The sequence below is a fragment of the Solanum tuberosum genome, unplaced genomic scaffold (assembly GCF_000226075.1).
Source record: "Solanum tuberosum cultivar DM 1-3 516 R44 unplaced genomic scaffold, SolTub_3.0 scf00361, whole genome shotgun sequence".
In the NCBI taxonomy this organism is placed as follows: Eukaryota; Viridiplantae; Streptophyta; class Magnoliopsida; order Solanales; family Solanaceae; genus Solanum; species Solanum tuberosum.
This window is the reverse complement of record NW_006239286.1, coordinates 1-22,221: the sequence shown is the minus strand read 5'-3', so window position 1 is coordinate 22,221 and position 22,221 is coordinate 1. Positions and strand designations below refer to the sequence as shown.

Below are 22,221 nucleotides of genomic sequence, written 5' to 3'. Positions count from 1 at the left end.
ATGCTATAGCTATAGTCTATAGTTTGTATAATTGCGCTCCATAATAAACTTTATATTTGCTATGGCTATTAATATGTATATTTCGATATACATATACAAAAGAATGAATTGTATAATCTTTATTTGTATAAAACGAGCAATTGCATAATCTCTGTTTGTATAAAGCGAGAAAGAGAGAAAGACAAAAGAAAACTGGGCAGGGGAAGATATGTATTTGTATAATTATAAGTGTATAGGACGAAAATAAGTTTATTTGTATTTGTATATATAATTTTCTCTCGCTTTATACAAACACAAACGCAATTTATACATTTGTGTTTGTATAAAGTGAGAGAGGTGAGCGAGATCTGGGAGAGTGACGAGCGAGATTCTCTGGGGGAGTTTTCTCTCGCTTTATACAAACACAAACGTAATTTGTACATTTGTGTTTGTATAAAGTGAGAGAGGCGAGGGAGAGACTGGTAGCGAGAAATGGGGAGTGGCGAGCGAGAAATTCAGGGAAAGAGGCGAATGACAATTGTTTGCTACGGGTTACAATTAAATCAAATTGTGGTTATAACATTTAATTTGAATTAATAGTTTGTTATTTTATACAATTTTTCCTTGTTTTTAAGGCTATCAATAGTTGAGGGACGAAACTAATAATTTGCACTAAGTTCAGAAATGTTTTCAATACTTCTCTCCGCTAAAAAAATATTTATAATGAGGAATAAAAATCAAAGACAAACACAAAATACGAGAAAAATGCAAATGACCCTCACCTCCATTAATGTGGTAGCTAACTAAAGAAATTTCTTCATTTTTGACCCCTCCACTCCCAAAAACAACACACAATATTCAAGGATGATAGTTGGCTATAGAAGCACAATCATAACCCTTTCTCATCATAAACTAGGAAATGGGAAAACAATTTCATCCAGTAAGACACATAGTTTTGATCATTGCAAGAAGTAGCATTTACGTAAGTCAAATTTAATTATCTTTTGTGACACCATGCCCTAATTAACTTTAGTTTACCTTTTTTCCTTTTCTTTGCATCATTGTTGAAAGAAGATGCAATTTTCCAGAGATCATGTAGAGTAAGATGCAGCCACAGTACCACTCCATCAATGGTAAGTTGCTTCATGCACCTTTCAAAAACTGATCCATGATTTTAACTTTATGAATTCTGGTTGGAAATTCTCTACCACATTGTGAATAATCTATTTTGTTTGAAATTTATTATTTATACTTATTTTTTGATTTTTTTTAACAAATATAAAATCTAAGACAAAACTATTTGATTCGAATGATCAAACTCAAAATAAAGTTAGTATTAAGGCATTAGTGAGGAGATTCTTGTTATTACATAGTATTTCTTGCACTTCCATTATTTTGTCACAGTGACTGTTTCTTTTTTAGTACACTTTGTCATTCTTTTAACATCATTTTGTGTTAGACTTCTTTTCTTCCATTGTTTTCTTTTTTTCGAACTACTTTAATTTGGTCTGACAGTCCATTAGAAACAACCTCCCTATATCTCAAAACTAGAGGTAAAGTCAAACGTACACACTATATCTTTTCCATCTTACTTCTAAAATTACACTGAATATATTTTTCGTTGTAGGATGGTTTTGAAGCTGCAAGGGAGAGAATAAGGGAAACTTTTGGGAAAGTAGAGTTATCTCCTTCTTCCTATGACACAGCATGGGTAGCTATGGTCCCTTCAAAACATTCACTAAATGAGCCATGTTTTCCACAATGTTTGGATTGGATTATTGAAAATCAAAAGAGAAGATGGATCTTGGGGACTAAAACCTAGCCATCCATTGCTTCTCAAGGACTCTACTTTCTTCCACTCTTGCATGTTTGCTTGCACTAAGCAAATGGAGAGTTGGAGATGAGCAAATCAAAAGAGGTAAATGGATTTTATTTGTTCAAGTCATCACTACTATGTTATTCCCTCTAGTTCATTTTTATTTGTCATATTTATTTCTACATATTTTTTAAGAAGATATTAACTAAACTAAATTATCATTATTTAATCTTGATCTCAATTTAATAGAGTAAGAGTAAAGGTGAAAACTAGTAGTACTCCCTCCTGATCACTTTATAATTTGTTGTTTTTACTAAAAATAAATGACCCAAAATAGTTGTAATTTTAAAAAATCAAAACATAAATGAATACATTATTTCCATAAATGAAAAGTATATACACATATTTTAATATTGTGGTTACTAATATTTAATTCTCTTATTGAAGAGAGATTAAAGCTATAAAAAAATATTTATTGAATAGAAATTATTAACATTTTAAATAATTGAAGATAATTAACAGGGAAATAATGATTAATCAGAACACATTTTTTAAGGAGACGTTTAAATAAAAAATGTGACAAATAAAATGGTTTAAGAGGGTAATTAATTATATTTTCATATTTTAAAATAATAATCATCTTGATCAATTTTTAATAAGTACGATAATTAAAATGAATTAAAAATGGAAAAATATTTTGAACAGAAAATAATACTCGTGATGCTTTTTTGAATAGCGTGCTTTTTGCGAAAGAATAATTGAATTTTATGTGTCCTTTCCTTCTTGTCAAAAAAATAACAAAACAAAATACCTGTCGCTAGGGAGAGCCGTTTTAAATTTTTTATTATTATTATAGTAATAGAGATATAGTGGTAATCCACTAAATTTTTTCTTTTAGTGACCATTTTATTACCATAAAATATTTAATAGTAATTGAGTTAATGTCTTTATATTTATAGTCACTAAATTCTTTAATAATATTCATATAAAGTGTTGATTATAAATACTCATATTATATTATTACAGCAAAATTCTTTACTTTTGGTAATATATGCAGGTATAAACTAAAAATATAATTTATAATATATTATGTTGGACGGTATATTATTTAAAAATTTCCAAAATAAATCATATATAAAGGAGAAACATAGACAAGGTGATGTGACACCTCTCTATGGCCTCCATTCCTAAATTTTTTTTCTCCTTTTTTTGGACATTTTTTAATTTTTCTCCTCATTTTTAATATAATTATTATTTGTATATAATTAATGTTTTGTTGTAATATATCATATTAATGTGGATGTCCATAATTCAAGATATAATTTCACCATTATGTGTAATAATACTCACACCTCGACCATCTCCTCATTCATCTTCCACACCCTTTAAATTCCCCACATTCTCAATAATTAATATCATGTTTATTGCTATCTCTTTGTATGCCTCTTAAACAATATAAATAGAGGTCTTGAGTATGTGTTATGCACTTGAAGATTTAGAAAACACTTGAATATACTTGGAAGAATAAGAAAATTCTCTCTTGTCTCTCTACATTTCTTGTCTATTTTCTCACTTTATTACTCTTTTTAGTTTTGTTTTACTATATATTTTCATTCTTAGTAAAAGTTAAAATGTTATATCTTATTGTATTTACCTTACAACAAAAATAAATGTACTGATACTTGTATGCCTATCTTAAGATACTTGTATGCCTACCTTCACATCTTTTGATATATTTTGTCTTCTTTATATATTTTATTCATATATTTATTTTTAGATTAATTTCATTTCAATATTCATTGATCTCTTTGTATAATAATCAAACATTGAGGTTTGACGTATATCATATTCGTTCTAAGGAATAAAATTCTTCAAATCAATCAAAAATAACATGTATTGACACAAAGGGAAGTTCAGTTGTTATGCATTTTTTGCTTTAGTATAGTATAAATAAAAAATATCATGTAGTGACGCAAAGGGAAATTAAGTTGTTATGCATTTTTAGCTTTAGTATAATATATAATTGTAGAAGTAATTTAATTTTTTATATATAGTTTTTCCTCATATTATTAGATCTTTGTTTAAAAAATATCTATTGTGATGTCCTTTTTGTTCTTGTGAAACAATTCATTCACATATAATCGGAATTATAGTCTTACAAATTAATGCATTGAATATTTCAATCAAGTTTAATATTTTAATGAATGAAAATTCTCAATTAAATTCTTAAAAATTATATGATATGATCACAAAAAATATTCAAAAGAAAAATACTTGAAATATCTACCTTTAGATTTATTATTGTTTGCCTGCAAATAATTTCCTTAAATCAATATAGTACATTTTCACTGAAAGACTAAAAGTGCTTAAGAAAATTAATTTTTAAAAATAAAAAAATATATACACAAGAAAAAGAAAAAAAAATCACCACAAATATATGACACTCACATTTCAACTAATTAAATATCTAGAAGAATCATAATTCGCTATAAAACTCAATTGAGAGAGAAAAGAAGAAGAAACGGACTTTCATGCATATGAGTTTTCTTAGTTCATGGTATTTAAGTATGATTATAGAAATTGTTAGAATAGTTATATTTTGTAAGACTTAAATGTTTTTTCATTGCTCCACACTCATTAAGATATGTAATGTTTCTATTGTCTTTGGAAGGAAAAAGTTAAGCGTTAATGAGGCATATATATATATATATCTTGCCCGTTAGCCTTTTCTATAAATTTTCAAATAGATTGAACATATTATTTTCTTTTTAGTATTACTTTATGCATTTATGAATCTTGAAAACTTAAAAAACTTCATAACTTGATTAAATTTTTTTTGAATACCATTATATTTATACCTACTCACCAAACGAAGATCAACATTTCACAAAAAAATGTATTTAGTAGAAAAACGGATGAAATTTATTTTTGTGTTTATATTCTTCTTTTTTTTACGATACAATGAGATGTGTTTTTAAAGAAATTTCTTGATATCATGTTTTCATTTAATTACTTCTTGAGTAGCAAAGACTAATTAAATAAATAGATAACTTAGTGAAGAAATATATAGTCAAAGGTCTGCTAACAAGCTATTTTTATACGTATTTTTTCATATTTACTTAAAACAAAAAATATATAATGTGTTTATGTAACTTTTGGTTTAGAATTTGAAAACTTAAGTTTTGAAAAAGACTTTTATGTATATTATAATTTCTTCTATTTAGATCATACGTTTGAAAGAAATATTGAAAATAAAATTGATTATATTTTTTGATGATTTTAATATTCGAGTATTAAAAAGAAAAAAAAAATAAACCATGAATTTGGTGGGCATCTGACCATATATAATTAGAAATTAAATATTTTTCATTTCACTAGAAAATTTTAAAATTAGAGTTGTGTTTTGTTATATTTTTTTTCACAAATGAGACAAATAACATTTTATTTGAAATTTTAAACATGGAGGTTTAATTTGAATTTTTCATAGCCAAAATTAATTTTTAAATAAAGTAAAAATTATATCATAAAAAAGACGGGTGATATAATTTATTTCTCCGTGCGAAGCGCGGATAAGTTCACTAGTTTTATTATATACTTGAAGAGTTACTTCATTTTCTTTCAGGTCTTGGCTTCATTGAAACGTATGGTTGGGCAGTAGATAACAAGGATCAAATTTCACCTCTAGGATTTGAAATTATATTTTCTAGTATGATCAAATTTGCAGAGAAATTAAACTTAAATTTGCCTTTGGATCTTGATATTATTGTAAATTTGGTGAATTGCAAAAGAGATTCAACAATTAAAAGGTACATATTTCGTATTACTTTAAAAAAAAATTAATTTTATGAGTTCGGCATAGAGGAAAAATATTTTTCTTCCCACCTCACTACCCCACACCTTCATCTCTCATAATATTTTTCTAAATTATATACAAATATTTTTTTTTACTTACGTATCAAATACAAAAAAATATATCATTTTATTTTTCTAAAAAATATTTTTCTTCCCATCGAACACACCTTTATACACTTATTTTCTGACTATATATATCTAAACATTTACCAAATAATTTCACTAGGAATGATGAATATATGGGTGAAGGACTTGGTGAATTATGTGATTGGAAGGAGATAATAAAGTTACATCAAAGACAAAATGGTTCATTATTTGATTCACCAGCCACTACTGCAGCTGCCTTGATTTATCATCAACATGATAAAAAATGCTATGAATACCTTAATTCAATCTTGCAAAAACACAAAAATTGGGGTACGTACCATGATCAATATAGCATTTTTTTATGCATATGAAAAATCACTCTATTTGTTTCAATTTATTTGTTTTATTTTCATTTTAAAAAAATGTCTTTTTCCGACCCTAAGCTAGAACATGGGCCGATCTATGAGGTTCAGGACTTTAACTGGCCCAACTATCTTACGGAGGGGCGGAGCTAGCCTACTGTTAGAGGTTCATCCTGTTGGAAAAGGCAAGCACAAAATAAATGTGCACAATAGGGCAATAGGGGAAGAAAATCCAAGTCAAAACTTTCCCTTCTATTTGAATCAAGAGAAGACAAAATAATGCAAGAATAAACACTGTTTGGGTGTGAAGAGTAAAAACCACAAGGCCAAAGCTCCACTATAATCAACAAGAGTTACAAAAGTGTTCTCCAAAATGGTCACCAACAAAGTGCCAAACAATGAGCAACACAACTACAAGATAGCACAAAAAATAGAGAAATAAAAGGAACAAAAACACCAAATCGCAGCTACTGTTCACGAACAAAAATCTGGAGCTACAGGACTCCAAATCACCCTCTCTTAGTTCTCAATCAAAGATTAAGTTGAAAGGAACAAGTTATCCAAAAATTAGCTCAATCAGATGAGAAACAAAGCGGAAATTGCAATTTGAAATTGGCTGCTAGGGATTGTGCGAAAATCTGCACTTTTTCAGTTTTCTCTCTATATGGCTGCTCTCAATCTCTTGTGATGTCTCTAAAATAGGACCTAAAAGAAAGTTTTATATATGCACCATAATATTGGGCTTATGGGCAAAAGTGAGCTAGTCAAATTTGGGCTAAATTTATCCACAAAGGAAATGAAGGAAGACCCAAAACCTTGGACTTTTATTTATCCACATAAGAAGGGAAAAAGGCCCAAAACCCAACAATTCTCCCCCTACCAACTATGTGGAGGAAACCACCATTCCGCGATCATGCAACATTCTTCAAACTTCCCTCTTGGCAAAACTTTAGTCATCATGTCAGAACCATTATCATTGGTATGAATTTTCTCAAATTCAAGCAACTTAGAATCCAACACATCTCGAATCCAATGATACTTCACATCAGTGTGTTTAGACCGACCATGAAATGTAGAATTCTTGCCAAGATGAATAGCACTTTGACTGTCGCAATAAAGCACATACCTCTCTTGAGCACAACCAAGTCCCCCCAAAAATCTCTTCATCCAAATTAACTCTTTGCAAGCTTCAACTGCTACAATAAGCTCAGCCTCTGTAGTAGATAAAGCAACACATTTTTACAATCTAGATTGCCAAGACACAACTCCCCCTGTAAAAGTAATCAAGTAGCCTGAAGTAGACTTACGAGTACCAACATCACCGGCCATGTCTGAATCAGTATAACCACAAAGAATAGGCTTTCCTATGCCAAAATACAAAATCAGACTAGAAGTGCCGCAAAGATATCTCATAATCCACTATACAACATTTCAATGATCTCTTCCCAAATTAAAAAGAAAATGGCTAACAATACCAACAACATGAGCAATATTTGGTCTTGTACACACCATTGCATAAATGAAACTACTAACAACTGAAGCATAAGGAACTTTCTTCATATCTTCCTTCTCACCGTCACTGGAAGGACAAAGCTTAGTACTCAATTTGAAGTGCATAGCTAAAAGTGTACTGACAACCTTAGCTTTGTTCATGTTAAATTTACGAAGTACTTATTGAATGTACTTCTCTTGTGACAACCACAATCTCTTGGCATCTCTATCACGAACAATCTGCATGCCAAGAGTCTGTCTTGCTGGTTCCAAGTCTTTCATAGCAAAAGACTTATTCAAATCTTGCTTTAACTTTTTAATCCTTCGAGCATTATGACCAACAACAAGCATGTCATCAACATAAAACAAAACGATAATGAAGTCACCATCAGAGAATGTTTGCACAAAAACACAATAGTCTGAATAAGTCTTCTTGAAGCCCTGCTGATTCATAAAAGAACCAAACTTCATGTACCATTGCATGTGAGTCACCATGGAGAAAATTAGTTTTAGCATCCATCTGTTCAACCTCGAAGTCCATACTTGCAGCTAAGCCTAGAACCACACGGATGGATGACATCTTCACAACTGGAGAAAATATCTCATCAAAATCAATTCCCTTTTTCTGGTTAAAACCCTCCACAACTAATCTAGCTTTGTACCGTGGAACTGAGTTACCATCTTCATGTTTCACACTAAAAATCTACCTGTTTTTTAAAGATTTTGATCTTTAGGTAACATAACCAAATCAAAGGTATGATTATCATGTAGAGACTTCATTTCATCCTCCATATCATCAAACCACCTTTCTTTTTCTTCACTTTCATGGCCTCATCAAGACTCTCTGGTTCTCTCCGGTCAGTCAAGAGTACATAATCATTGGGAGAATAACGAGATGAAGGTATTTTCTCTCTAGTAGATCTTCTAAGAGAACTATCTAGAGTATCAATAATAGTTGGTTGTTGACAAACTACATCGTCTTGCGCTGGAGCATCAATGCCATATTGGTCATTCTGAATATGATCACCATCTTCAATATCAACTTGATTTTCATCATTTTGAAGATTTTCATCTGGTGTAATAGTTAAAGGTATTGGATCAACATCAACTAGGCTCTCACTGTTCTGAGAATAAACTTTCTCAACTTTGTCAAGATCTTCAATTTTTTGGTCTTCAAAGAACACAACATCACGGCTTCTAAAAAGTTTCTTCTCAACTGGATCAAAGAAACGATAGCTGAATTCATCATGACCATAACCAACAAAGATACATTGCCTAATTTTAACATCCAACTTTGACCTCTCATCCTTAGGAACATGCACAAAGGCTTTACACCAAAAAACTTTAAAAGGATCATAAGAAAACCAAACTCTGTCAGGAACTTCACTATTCAAAGCAACAGTAGGAGATAAATTGATAACATAGGCAGCAATATTAATTGTTTCTACCAAAAAAGAATCTGGCAGCTTAGCAGATGAAAGCATACATCTAACCTTCTCAACAAGATTTCTATTTATCCTCTCCGCTAAACCATTTAGTTGAGGAGTCTTTGGAGGAGTTTTCTGATGCCGAATACCCTGCTCTCTACAATATCTATCAAAAGAATCAATATACTCACCACCATTATCAGGACGGATACATTTTAATTTCTTCCATGTTTGTCTCTCAACCAAGGCCTGAATATTCATGAACACAAGAAGTACCTGATCCTTGGACTTTAAAAAAAATACCCAGAGTGTACGAGAAAGTCACAAAGTAAAGTGCACCACCATGAGACTTTACCTTAAAAGGACCACACAAATCATAATGTACCAACTCCAGCAAATCGAGCTTTCTTGAAGGCGGATGACTCTGAAAAGAAACTTTTTTCTGTTTACCGGCTATGCAATGAACACACTTGTTCAACTTTTCTTGTTTCACTCTAGAAAGTAAATTCTTCTTAGCCAAATTTTTCATCCCATTCTCGCTCATATGACTCAGTCTTCTATGCCATAACAATGATAAAGTATCATTCTCCACCACATTTACTGAGCCTCTGAAAATGGAGCCATGAAAAACATACAAGTTAGACAACTTGTCACCACAGACTACAACCATTGAACCTCTAGTAAGCTTTCACTGGCTAGCACCAAGGGTATTAACATAACCCTCATCATTAAGGTATCCAACAGAAATCAAATTCAAGCGAACATTTGGAGCATGTTTGACATTATTGAGAACTAGTTTGGAGCCACTATTACTTTCCGAACAAACAGTCCTAATACCAAGAACTCCAACTTCATGATTATTGCTCATTTTCAACATTCCAAAATTACCTGGAGTATAAAAAGAAAATAATTCTTTCCTGGGCATGACATGAGAATTAGCACCAGAATCCACAAACCGGCTAGACTCATCGCAAACAAGATTGACGACATTTACATCAAAAGAAACAAGAAGGTCATCGTTAGCAACAACAGCAACACAATTTTCCTTATCGCCTTCTTTATTTTGTTGTTTCATATCTCTTATATATGAAACAATATTTCTTGATATGCCCATTCTTGTGGCAATAGTCACATGTAACATTCTTGAATCTGGACTTTGACTTTCCTCTACTTTTATCTCTGTCATTGTGACCTCTAAATTTGCTTCTCTCTGTCTTTAGTAACCAAAACATCGGTGTGAAGTTGAAGAAGATGAGCCTTGCGATCTTCTTCTCATCTCTTCATTCAAGACACCATTCTTAGAATATTTCATGGTCACAACACCACTGAGAGCATAATTAGTCAAACAAACTCGAAGAGTTTCAAAAGAGTCTGGCAGAGTATTAAGATGCCATAGTCCCTGTATTTCTTCATCGAATTTTACACCCATTCCGGATAATTGGTCAAGAACACCCTGAAAATCATTAATATGATGAGAAATAGGAGTGTCTTTTTTATACCTGATGTTCATCAATTGTTTCAAAAGAAACAACTTATTATTGTCAGTCTTCGAAGTATAAAGTGTCTCAAGCAAACAATGTGATTTCTCACATTATCTTCAACTCATTGTTTGATATAGCCACAAACTTATAGATGCTCAAATTTCCAATCCTCATTATTCATAGATTCGGGTTTATTAGAAGCAAACACATGTAGATGCATCTTCTTAACAAATAGAAGATCTTTTATCTTGCCTTTCCAAGTATGATAATTACTACCATTCAAACAAACCATCTTGCTCATATTTGACCCCATCATTCAAACAGATAATCAACAACAACCCAATGCTCTGATACCACTTTGTTAGGAAAGACAAACACAAAATAAATGTGCACGACAGGGCAATAGCGAAAGAAAATCCAAGTCAAAACTTACCCTTCTATTTGAACCAAGATAAGACAAAATAATTTAAGAATAAAACACTGTTTGGGCAGCAAACAAATCAACCAAGCAAGAAAAATAAATCAACACATGAGACACCAAAGTTTAACATGGAAAACATTTTCGGTGTGAAGAGTAAAAACCACAAGGCCAAAGCTCCACTATAATCAACAAGAGTTACAAAAGTGTTCTAAAAAATGGTCACCAATAAAATGCCAAACAATGAGCAACACAACTACAAGATAGTACCAAAAATAGAGAAATAAAAAGGAGCAAAAACAACAAATCATAGCTACTCTTCACGATAAAAAATATGGAGCTACAGGACTCCAAATCACCCCCTCTCAGTTCCCAATCATAGATTAAGTTGAAAGGAACAAGCTGTCCAAAAATCAGCATAATCAGGTAAAAAACAAAGCGGGAATCGCGATTTGAAATTGGCTGCTAGGGCTTGTGTGAGTTCACTTTCTCACTTCTCTTTATATGACTGCTCTCAATCTCTTTTGATATCTGTAAAATAAGACCTAAAAGAAAGTCTAACATATGCACCATAATGTTGGGCTTATGGGCAAAAGTGGAATAGTCAAATTTGGGCTAAATTAGTAAGACCTAAAACCTTGGATTTTTATCTATTCACATAGGATGGAAAAAAGACCCAAAACCCAACACATTCAAACCCCCTTCAGCGAAAAAATATTGTTATTTATACATGGTTAAAATTATTTTTTTATGTTTATATAGTAGATGTCGAATTCCTTGGATTAATTCGTGTATTTGCTTCTTCAAATTTTGAACCCCTTATTAATTATGTGATTGGAAGAATGAATGCATCTTGTAGAATTTTCAAGAAAATTCTTTGATGTTTTCCGTATGAAATGACCCGACCCATTTGACAGATTTATTTCACAGATTTATTTAAGGCAATATGACATTATTTACTTTCTATGAGGTTTTACTTGATTAATGAGGGATAATTGTATTTTCTGACAGTTATAAATCCAAAGACAAAAACAAAATTAAAAGATTGTATGGTTTAAAAATAAATGTCTTGCTTATTTTAATGGTTTAATAATTAATATATAATTAATAATCTTGTTTTTTTCTTTCTAACATTTTTTTTTTTGGCCCTTTATGTTCCCATAGTTCCCACTATGTATCCAACAAAGATACATTCATTGCTTTGCTTGGTTGATACACTTCAAAATCTTGGAGTACATCGGCATTTTAAATCAGAAATAAAGGAAGTTCTAGATGAAATATACAGGTAAATTAAATATAATTAATCTCAATCATATTTTATAATTGACTAAATATTTAGATAACCCCTTAAACTTGATAGTATAAGTTAATAGATACATGATGTTGATTTTGTCGTGATCAAAGAGATATTTTAACTTGACAAAAAATGTATATTGCGAATGCGCATGTTCATAGAGAGAAGAGAGTATACGCAAAAATGCCTTTGATACACATTATTTGCCAGGCCATCAAAAGATACGCTTTTATTAAGTTAAAATGTTTATCTGATCAGTAGAAAAGTTAAAATGTCTAGATTGTAAATTATGCTAAGTTTAAGGGGTTATCTAGGTATTTCACCTTTACGATTTTGTTAAGCCTATAGTATATAATAGTGTCAATTATTTATAGGCTATGGCAACAAAAGAATGAAGAAATTTTCTCAAATGTCACCCATTGTGCCATGGCTTTTCGACTTCTAAGGATGAGCAACTATGATGTCTCCTCAGGTTTGTTACTAAAAACTCGAGTCGATTTTTCAGATGATCACTTACTAATAATTATTTTCTCAGAAAATCAATTTTGTTGTTGAAGAAAATTGAAATCAAGAAAACATATGACGTTCTGAGATAATAACTATAATATTAGCTGAGTTATACCATCTGAGAAATTAAACCCTAAAAACTCCGACAACAAAGTAGTTTGCCTTCTAATGAATTCAATTAATTTGCAGATGAACTAGCAGAATTTGTGGTTGAAGAACATTTCTTTGCAACAAGTGGGAAATATACAAGTCATGTTGAAATTCTCGAACTCCATAAAGCATCACAATTGGCTATTGATCATGAGAAAGATGACATTTTGGATAAAATTAACAATTGGACAACAACTTTTATGGAGCAAAATCTCTTAAACAATGGCTTCATCGATAGGATGTCAAAGAAGGAGGTATTTTATTTTGTGTATCTTAATTTATATCGTGTATAAAGTTTGGGAACGTAAAAATATATAACTTTTGAATCCTATAGTTTATATAAACTAAAGGCTTACATGTACAATAAAGAATATTTTCTGAAACTTATGATTTTAAAAATATCATGTCATTAGGATTGTTGATAGAATGAGATGTTGAAATTATAACTTACGAAGTATACAAAGATAGTATTTGGTACCACCACATGATCAAGAGTAGTAGTGACGATGATATAAATAGTAGTTAAAGTTATTTTTTTCGTTACAAAGAATAATTTTATAATATTCTAAATCTCATTTCTTAAGGTGCGATACTTCCTTGAATTATATATAAATACAAGATATTTTATGTATCGAACTATATTTTTCTTTTATTCCTAATTTTTGAAATATTAGGTGGAACTTGCTTTGAGGAAGTTTTATACCACATATGATCGAACAGAATATAGAAGGTATATCAAGTCATACGAAGAGAACAATTTTAAAATCTTAAAAGCGGCTTATAGGTATGATTATCTATCATTATCACTTGTAAATTCATTTTAATTTCTATTTATGTTAAATCATTGTAGTGAAGTGATAAATTAAGGAAAGAATATATGGAGTATTAATCAATAATTTCATGATAATAATGTGTATATATAACTAACTTGTGTCATGTATTTATTGAGTTGGTATCATATACTCGATGTAACTTTATAATATAAAAAATAAACAATAGGTACTCTATAGATGTCGGGATAAGATATGAGATTAGATGTGTCAACTGGACGGATTAGATCAAAATTAAGTGGACAAACCCCTTAGATGTGAGGTTTGAAGTTTTTGCAATCAATTAAAGAAGTTTTCAATGATAAGAGCTACAAAAATAGGCTGGCTAGACAACAAGCACAATCCAAGATTCCAATCAAGTTGCGATCAAGGTTGAATATGCGCCCCTACATGACATAATACAAATCATCTTGAGTGTATCTCATACTAACTATCATATAGGACACATTTGTTTATTTGTTCAATTTTATACAAGTTTAAGTTCATGTGTGCACACAAAGTTGAACGACATAAATATCAGTTAAAGCCGAATTAAAAAACGCATTTATATATTATGTCCCGCAAGTTCTAATTTAAGTCTTTCTCTCTATTAGGTCACCCAACATTAACAATAAGGACTTGTTAATATTTTCAATACATGACTTTGAATTATGCCAAGCTCAACACCGAGAAGAACTTCAACAACTCAAGAGGTATCTATTGACACTTTTTTCTTTTTAGTCCGTTTAAAAAATGACAATTTTTTTTTATATTTAGTGACAACTTAACTTAAATTTTCTATTTTACTTTTAATAAAATAATTTATAATTACACAGATATTTATAATTTATTTGATACCATAAATTTCAAAACTCATTTTTACCTAATCAAATCCTAATTAAGGCTTATTTATCCATCTTCATTGTGGCCTTAACCTTCTTAGGTAAGAAAACTACCACCATGACGATGAATTTTTTTTTCCCTTCTTAAACTTCATGTGAAGTCAAACATCTTCATGTATACGAATGTAGGTGGTTTGAAGATTGTAGATTGGACCAACTCGGACTTTCAGAACAATTAATATATACTAGTTACTTAATTTGTGTTGCTATTGTCACCGACATTGAATTCTCCGATGCTCGTCTCATGTACGCGAAATACGTCATGCTCCTGACTGTTGTCGATGATCTTTTCGAGAGTTTTGCATCTGAAGATGAATTGCTCAACATCATTGAATTAGTAGAAAGGTATTTCTTATGAAGTTATAAGCTCGTCAAACTGACTTAGTTTGACTTATAAGCCTTTTTAAAGCTTATTTATGTGTTTGGTAATTAAGCACCAAAATACTTAAGATATTTTTCTTGAAACAAAACTCTTTTAACTTCCTCTTTACATTGTATTCATCGTTCCTCTTTTTTTTTAAAAAAAAATAAATTAAATTGTAAGGGTATTTTAGTTATTCTAAAAATAAAATAAAATATAGCTTATCAGCATTTTTTAATTAAACATATCAAATGGAGTACTTATTAACAGTTTCAATATTTTTATCCAATCACATAATTGTGTATTCATAAAATTAGTTTCAACACTTAAAAGTTTATCGATTATTATTTACAGGTGGGATGACTATGCAAGTGTAGGTTATAATTCTGAGAGGGTTAAAGTTTTCTTTTCAATTTTTTACAAATCAATAGAGGAGCTTGCAACAATTGCTGAAATTAAACAAGGCCGATCTGTCAAAAATCACCTTACTGATTTGGTAAGAGAATTATTCTCTAACTTCCCTCTTTAATTTTATTTTTTATACATTTGTTTGTCTTACTGTATTTAAAAAAGAATATCTCTTTTCTAATTTTGCATGTCTTTAATTTTCACATTCAACGTATCATATTTAAGATCATAAAATTAAATGATATTTTGATACATTAAGCATATTTTTAATTTATGACCACAAGATTCAAAAATCATTTTTACTTTTGTTTTTCTTACTTTTCTTTTTAGTGTGTTTACAAAAAGAATGTCTCTTTCTAATTTGGAACTCTTTAATTTCAACATTCCATGTGACATCTTTAATTTTGGTATAATAAGCACATCTTTAATTTTAACTGCACAAAAGTCAAAAAAAAATTTTACTGTCTTAAATTTGTTGGGTTTTAAAAGGTGTGAATGAAAATTGAAGAGTTTCGACTTTTATGAAGAGTTGTGACTTTTATGAAAAATTGCAACTTTTATGAAGAGTTGTGATTTTTATGAAAAGTTGTGACTTTTATGAAAAGAGAAAATACATAATTACCCCATCAAACTTGTACCATTTTTTGAAGTAGACACCTAAAATTTGTGAGGGTTCTATTACCCCACGAAACTATTTATATTCATGATAAATACACCCTTTTCAGCCATTTTTACTGCAATTGTGTTCTCACGAAAACTGAGCGCGTGAAGGAGTAATATTACAGCCCCAAACCAGTGTTAAAATACCATGTGGCATTTTTAATTTGATTTTTTAATTAATAAATTAGACCCATCTTCTCATCTTCCCCAAATCACCATTAATAGCCTTTTAAGAAGCTTTTTCAACATGCCAAAAATTAAAAACCACCATTCTTGCTCAAATTTTATATTTTAAAATGCGATATTATTAGATTCTATCTTCTTCTTTTTTAAACTTAACCAAGTAGTTTTCTCTTTTCTAAAAATTAAAGATCGAAAATGGTGATGCTAATAGATAAAGAAGGCGATTTGGGATGAAGATGATAATTTAAATTTTGGTTTGATAGAACTTCTAACTTTCATATTTTGATTATTTGTCAATGATTTAGTAGTGATTAAGTAGTGCAGTGATGGAGTGTTTTCACTATGATTTGTGGTGGTGGAATTCAAAAAATCAATTTCGAGAAGTCAAAGGCCAAGTAGAAATTTAAAAGAGAAAAAATTCGAAAAAGAAAAGAAAAGAAATAAAAATAGAAAATTAAAGGCAAAAATGAAAAGAATTAAAAGTTAAATAGTGAATGACAGGTGATAGATTAGGGTTGGTGCGTGATTTGTACATGCGTTATTACAACTGGGAATGACCGAAAAAGGGGGTGTATATGCTACTTTAAAATGATTTCCTGGGGTAACAGGACTCCCGCAAACTTTAGGTGTCTAATTCAAAAAATGGTATAAGTTCGATGGGGTAATTATGTATTTTCTCTTATGAAAAGTTGTGACTTTTATGAAAGATTATGACCTTTCCAAAAGATTGTGACTTTTCCAAAGGGTTGTGACCTTTCCGGTAAGGAACAATAAGAACCTTTTCACACTACCCTCTGTTGTCTATAAATATTGGGATTTCCTCTCATTTTAAGAGAGCCAATTTTCTGGACTTCTTCTACTACTACTAAATCTAGTATTCTAAGTGTACTTTACTGTAGTTGAGTAGTTCGCTGACACCGTGATTTTAGGTACCGATACACCAGTGAGTAAGATCATTCTATCCTGGGAGGATATATTCCATTAACCTCGGGTAGTTGAGAGGAATAATTTCTTTAAGGGGACACTGTGCATTCAGTGGGCTCGATTTTCTTCTTTAAGAAAAATATTTTGTATACTGTTCCTAATCTGTTTCCAATTCTATTTTCTCTTCTAGTTTTAATTTTCTAGTTTTGAAAATACTCTTTAAATTTTGTTGTTTCTTATCAAGTTCTTCAAAGTTTTTGTTCTAAGTATCTTAGGAATACAGGATGAACAACAAAATTATCTACCTAGTTAACTAAGACAAACAAATTGAATCAGAAAAACTATTTCAATTGCTTCTAATTTATTTTCTTAAACGCCGTGTCTACGATCATACAATTTTAATAGTGGCTTGAAGTGATGAAGTGGATGTTGATTGAACGACTAGAGTGGTGGACAAGCAAGACGATACCAAGCATAGAAGAGTATTTGTATGTTACTTCTATAACATTTGGTTCAAGATTGATTTCTCTCACAACACAATATTATCTTGGAATAAAAATCTCCAAGGATATTTTAGAAAGTGATGAAATATATGGCTTATGGAATTGTAGCGGTAGAGTCATGCGACTCCTCAATGATTTACAAGCTTCCAAGGTAACAACTCTTGTATTTTTTTAATATTAATTTGGCTCATAGAGATAATTTTCATCATGTGATATTGGATAAGCATCATCATACAATTATATAAAATAAAACTTATCACTTGGATATATATATATATAGGGGTGTGTTGGGTATGAAAAATGTTTTCCAGAATAATAAATTAATTCCTTATTTTTTATACTAAATAAATAATATTACCTAAAAGAAACATTTGTATATCATTTAGATAAATTCTATGGAAGCTAAGGTGGAGTTGGTCGATGAGAGGTAGGGGATGTGGGCCTGTAGGGTGGTGGGGATGAGGGCTAGGGGTGAAGTAAAGACGATTAGATTTGTTGGAGGATAGAAAAGAGACAATCAATCAATGTAAAATACCACTTGTGAAAACATATTTTTCTTACTTCCAGCAAAAAAGTCATTTTCTTCTATACCGAACACACCTATAGTGTTAAATTTTCTTTTCATGTCAAAACAATCAACTTGTCAATACAAAACCTTAGACTACTGAGTGATGAGATGCTAATTTAGAATTTTAAATTTATAGATTTTGTTTCTTATTGAATTCTGAATAAATTATTTATATTATTGTTATAAAGACATAAATTGAACCTAAACTATTGATTTTTACCGAACTCATAACATCTTCTATGCCTCCATTATAGTACATGTCTTTTTTAGTACTCCACATATTGAAACATATATTAATATTGGTGGATTGTTTCCCACATGTTTTCCTACAGAGAGAACAAAAGGAGGGCTCAATAAATTTAGTCACAATACTAATGACAAATATCTCTGAGGAAGAAGCTATAATGAAGATAAAGGAAATCTTGGAAAGTAATAGAAGGGAGTTGTTGAAAATGGTTTTAGTTCAAAAAAAGGGAAGCCAATTGCCTCAATTATGCAAAGAAATATTTGGGAGGACAAGCAAAATGGCTTATTTCACTTATTCACATGGTGATGAATATAGATTTCCAGAGGAAATGAAGAATCACATTGATGAAGTCTTTTACAAACCACTCAATCATTAATCCCTCATTTTGAATTTATGAGTTTTGTTCTTTCCTTCTATTTCAACTAGTAAACTTGTTTGCACTTCGCGCGATAATAAAAAATCTCTATAAACTTGTGTTTTTTTTTTTTTGGTAAATCATTATCTAATACCTCAATATTATAAAAAATCTAAAAGTATATTTTGCTCTTTATTGTTTGTTCGAAAAGATAATACAAACGTACAAGTCTATCTTTAATTTTGAAAACGAAACCCTAGCTTTGCTTTTCTTGTGGTTTGTTTTTCTGAGTTTAGGAGGGGGGGGGGGGGTTTAAGAGCGTATACAAGGAAAAAAACTGAGTACTTGATGAAATATATATATTATTCCCCTAATAGAAGTTAAAGTGTCGTGTCTTAGATTTAAGACGGATGGGAAAATACCAAAACAACCTCAATTAAAAAGTTGTAAAAAAACCTTCAATGAGGGTCATCTATGGCCCGTGATTTGATCTACGAACTGTAGATCCCATCCGTAGAAGTTAGGATGCAATTTTGAGTTTCTAAAATCCATTCTATGAACCCAAATTACAGCTTGTAGTTGGGTTTACGATTCATAATAAGATCTGTGAAAATCAGGCCAAAAACAAGTTTCTAAACTTCATTTTACGGGTTCAAATTACCGCCCGTAGATGGATTTACGACCTATAATTGGGTCCGTGAAAGTCAGACCAGAAAAATCAGTTTCTGAAGTTTGTTTTATATACAAGTCCAAGCTATGGTCCGTACTTCAATTTACGATCCGTAAATGGAGTTCGTAGTTGTCAAACTCTGAAAACTTAATTGGAGTAGTTTGGTAAAACCTCCATAACTTTTTACTCCGAACACTTATTGACACAACCTTGGGGGCATTCAAAAAAAGACTCATAGGCCTTTAATTTGATAGGTCATGGCCACTATTCATTATATGTTGAGAGCTATAGTCGTTTGAAGTTGACTCGTGCATGAACTAATGAGAAAAACTTAGTCGGTAGGATGGTTTTGAACTCAACTTAGTACTAAAGGTCTCTTATGACCCTAAACCACTTCTCACACATAGGAATGAACCTTAACACATAAGAACAAGTAGGACAATACCCGGTTCAAGCTTATATACTTACAACGAAAGATTTGAATTACAAGAGTAGAGTTGCGAGATGTTACAAATATATATATAGCGATAATTATAGTACTACCACTAAATAGTTACTGAAAAGTTTTTTATTTGTTGTAGTCTAAAACACATAAAACAAGACATACAAGGGGCTAGGTCTAAAAACTAACAATGGTTTTCAATATGTATCCACCAAAACGTCTATGCCTTTGTTGAAAGTTAAGTATTGCCACTACAAGAAAAGAAAATGTACTTAAAGCTACAAAACACATTGTAGCTAAATATAAAAATTTCCGTAGCTAAACACTTTAGCTACATTATTTTGTTTCGTAGCATCCGTAGCAAGATGTAGGGTGGCTAAAAGTTAGCTACAAACTTTACATGGTCTGTGGCTAAGAATTTATACTTTTAGCTACAAATTAAAAATTGTATGTAGCTGCAATAGAAACAAGTTTCTGCCACAAAAAATAAACTTATGGCAAGTTATCTTACTCTTGTGCCACTACAAATAAAATTTATAGCTATATTTATATAGTAGCCACAAGGTGTTGTATTGTAGCAAAAGATCTAATTTATTTGCCATAGAAATTTGAATTTTGTAGATAGTTCTGTAACTTATCTCGTGGCAATAGTATAATATTTAGTTATGAATTATAAAAATTCATAGCTATAACTCAATGTATTTGCCACAAATATTTTCATATTGTAGCTAAGAATTCATACCTTTAGCCATGAAATATATAGCATTGAAGCTTAATAAAAAATTATTTGCTACGAAAAAGTAATTTTTTTAGCCATGTTCTTTATCCGTGGCAATTATAGGAGCATATGTATACCTACGAATTTAATATTTGACAACCAAATTTTCACACCTCATTATCACAAGATATAAATTGTAGCTAAAAGTTCTTCATTTTGATATGAAAATGTGTATAAATAATATTTCCGTGGCAATTATATATGTTTTGCAGTAAATTCAATAAAATTATAGCTACTAATTCATATAATGTAGATAAGATTTAACACAAAATTTATAAAAGATAGTGCGAAATATAATAAATTGTTTATTGTATATAATGTATTAAAAAAATACTTAATAAAGATTCAACAATGTCTTCTAAAATAGTGAAACATCATTTTACTCAAACACATCAATATTCTTTTACAAGAGAAAATAATTATCCGTATCACGTCTATTTTGATGCTTTCATCACTCCTTCACAAGCTGCAATAACAGTTAAAATTAAAAATAAAACAATGACATATTCAATTTAATTATTAGTATAACTTTTCAAAATAAAACAACTATTTACTAAATTAATGATATGGAAAAATATATATATTTTAAATTACTTACGGTTATAGAATCTTTTGAGTGTCAACCTTGAGCTGCAACCATCATTTAGAAAACTATATAAATAACATCAAATATAAGTGTCTATAAAAGTAAAATAAGATCAATATTAATAACGAATACCTATTGAATTTGATGATTCATGTTCTTTCATATTTGCAATCTCTTTTGACACATGATTCCTAAGAATACTTTTCTCAAGAAAAGTATTTATAAAAATATCACAATTCTTTGGTAATGTGTAAATTTGGACAGATTTTCCTTATGTAATTTATAATTAATAGTCATGCTCATAACATTTGAATCATCAAAACATTCTGATAATCCATCATAATCACGAATAGTCCTATCATCCATCATATAAAAATAATAATTTCCTTCCAAAATATCAAATTCTAGTGAAATAAAATTGTAGCAATCATAAACAGAACCAATATATATATATATATATATATATATATATACTCCACATGAAGAGGAATTAGAAATAAAACATGGCTATAATATCATCTCATTGAATAAAAAATTATTATGAAAGTGAAAGAAAAAAGGAAATTAAAAAAAAAAAAGAATATACTTGGCTAAGGTGAAATCTCACAAATCAAAACACTACTTTGTTAAATCATGTACTTAAAAGCAGGCAAAGAAAAAAGTTACTCATATAATTTATTTTTGCAGTGACTTGGAAACAAAAGTTGAAATTGGGATGTATATTAAAATATAGGAGAAACTGACGTGTGGGTTGATTTTCTTCCTTTCGGGGGAAAGTTTTTTTAGGGATTTTGACTTATTAAAATAGGAAAAGAGAGCTAATTTAGGCAGAAAATAATGAGAGGGAAATAACTTGGAGGGAAATCTTTTTGCCTTTGTTTTGAATTTCGGTGTTACAAATTACTTGCTGTTTTTTTTAAAAAATTGATATAACTCATTAATTTTTTAATAAATTAGAAGA

General features: G+C 30.1%; 1 protein-coding gene across 1 annotated transcript; it reads left to right on the top strand.

The window, feature by feature from the left end:
- Window positions 1-745: 745 nt before the first annotated feature.
- Window positions 746-18,805, top strand: LOC102592295 (beta-phellandrene synthase (neryl-diphosphate-cyclizing), chloroplastic-like). The gene is given in 16 exon segments (XM_015315361.1): window positions 746-919; window positions 1,054-1,112; window positions 1,607-1,768; window positions 1,770-1,826; window positions 1,828-1,897; window positions 5,418-5,601; window positions 5,874-6,064; window positions 12,078-12,198; window positions 12,582-12,679; window positions 12,904-13,118; window positions 13,539-13,648; window positions 14,288-14,386; window positions 14,705-14,920; window positions 15,291-15,432; window positions 17,517-17,765; window positions 18,515-18,805. Coding segments are annotated over 16 exon segments (2,340 nt in total). The 5' UTR covers window positions 746-843.
- The last annotated feature ends 3,416 nt before the right edge of the window (window positions 18,806-22,221 follow it).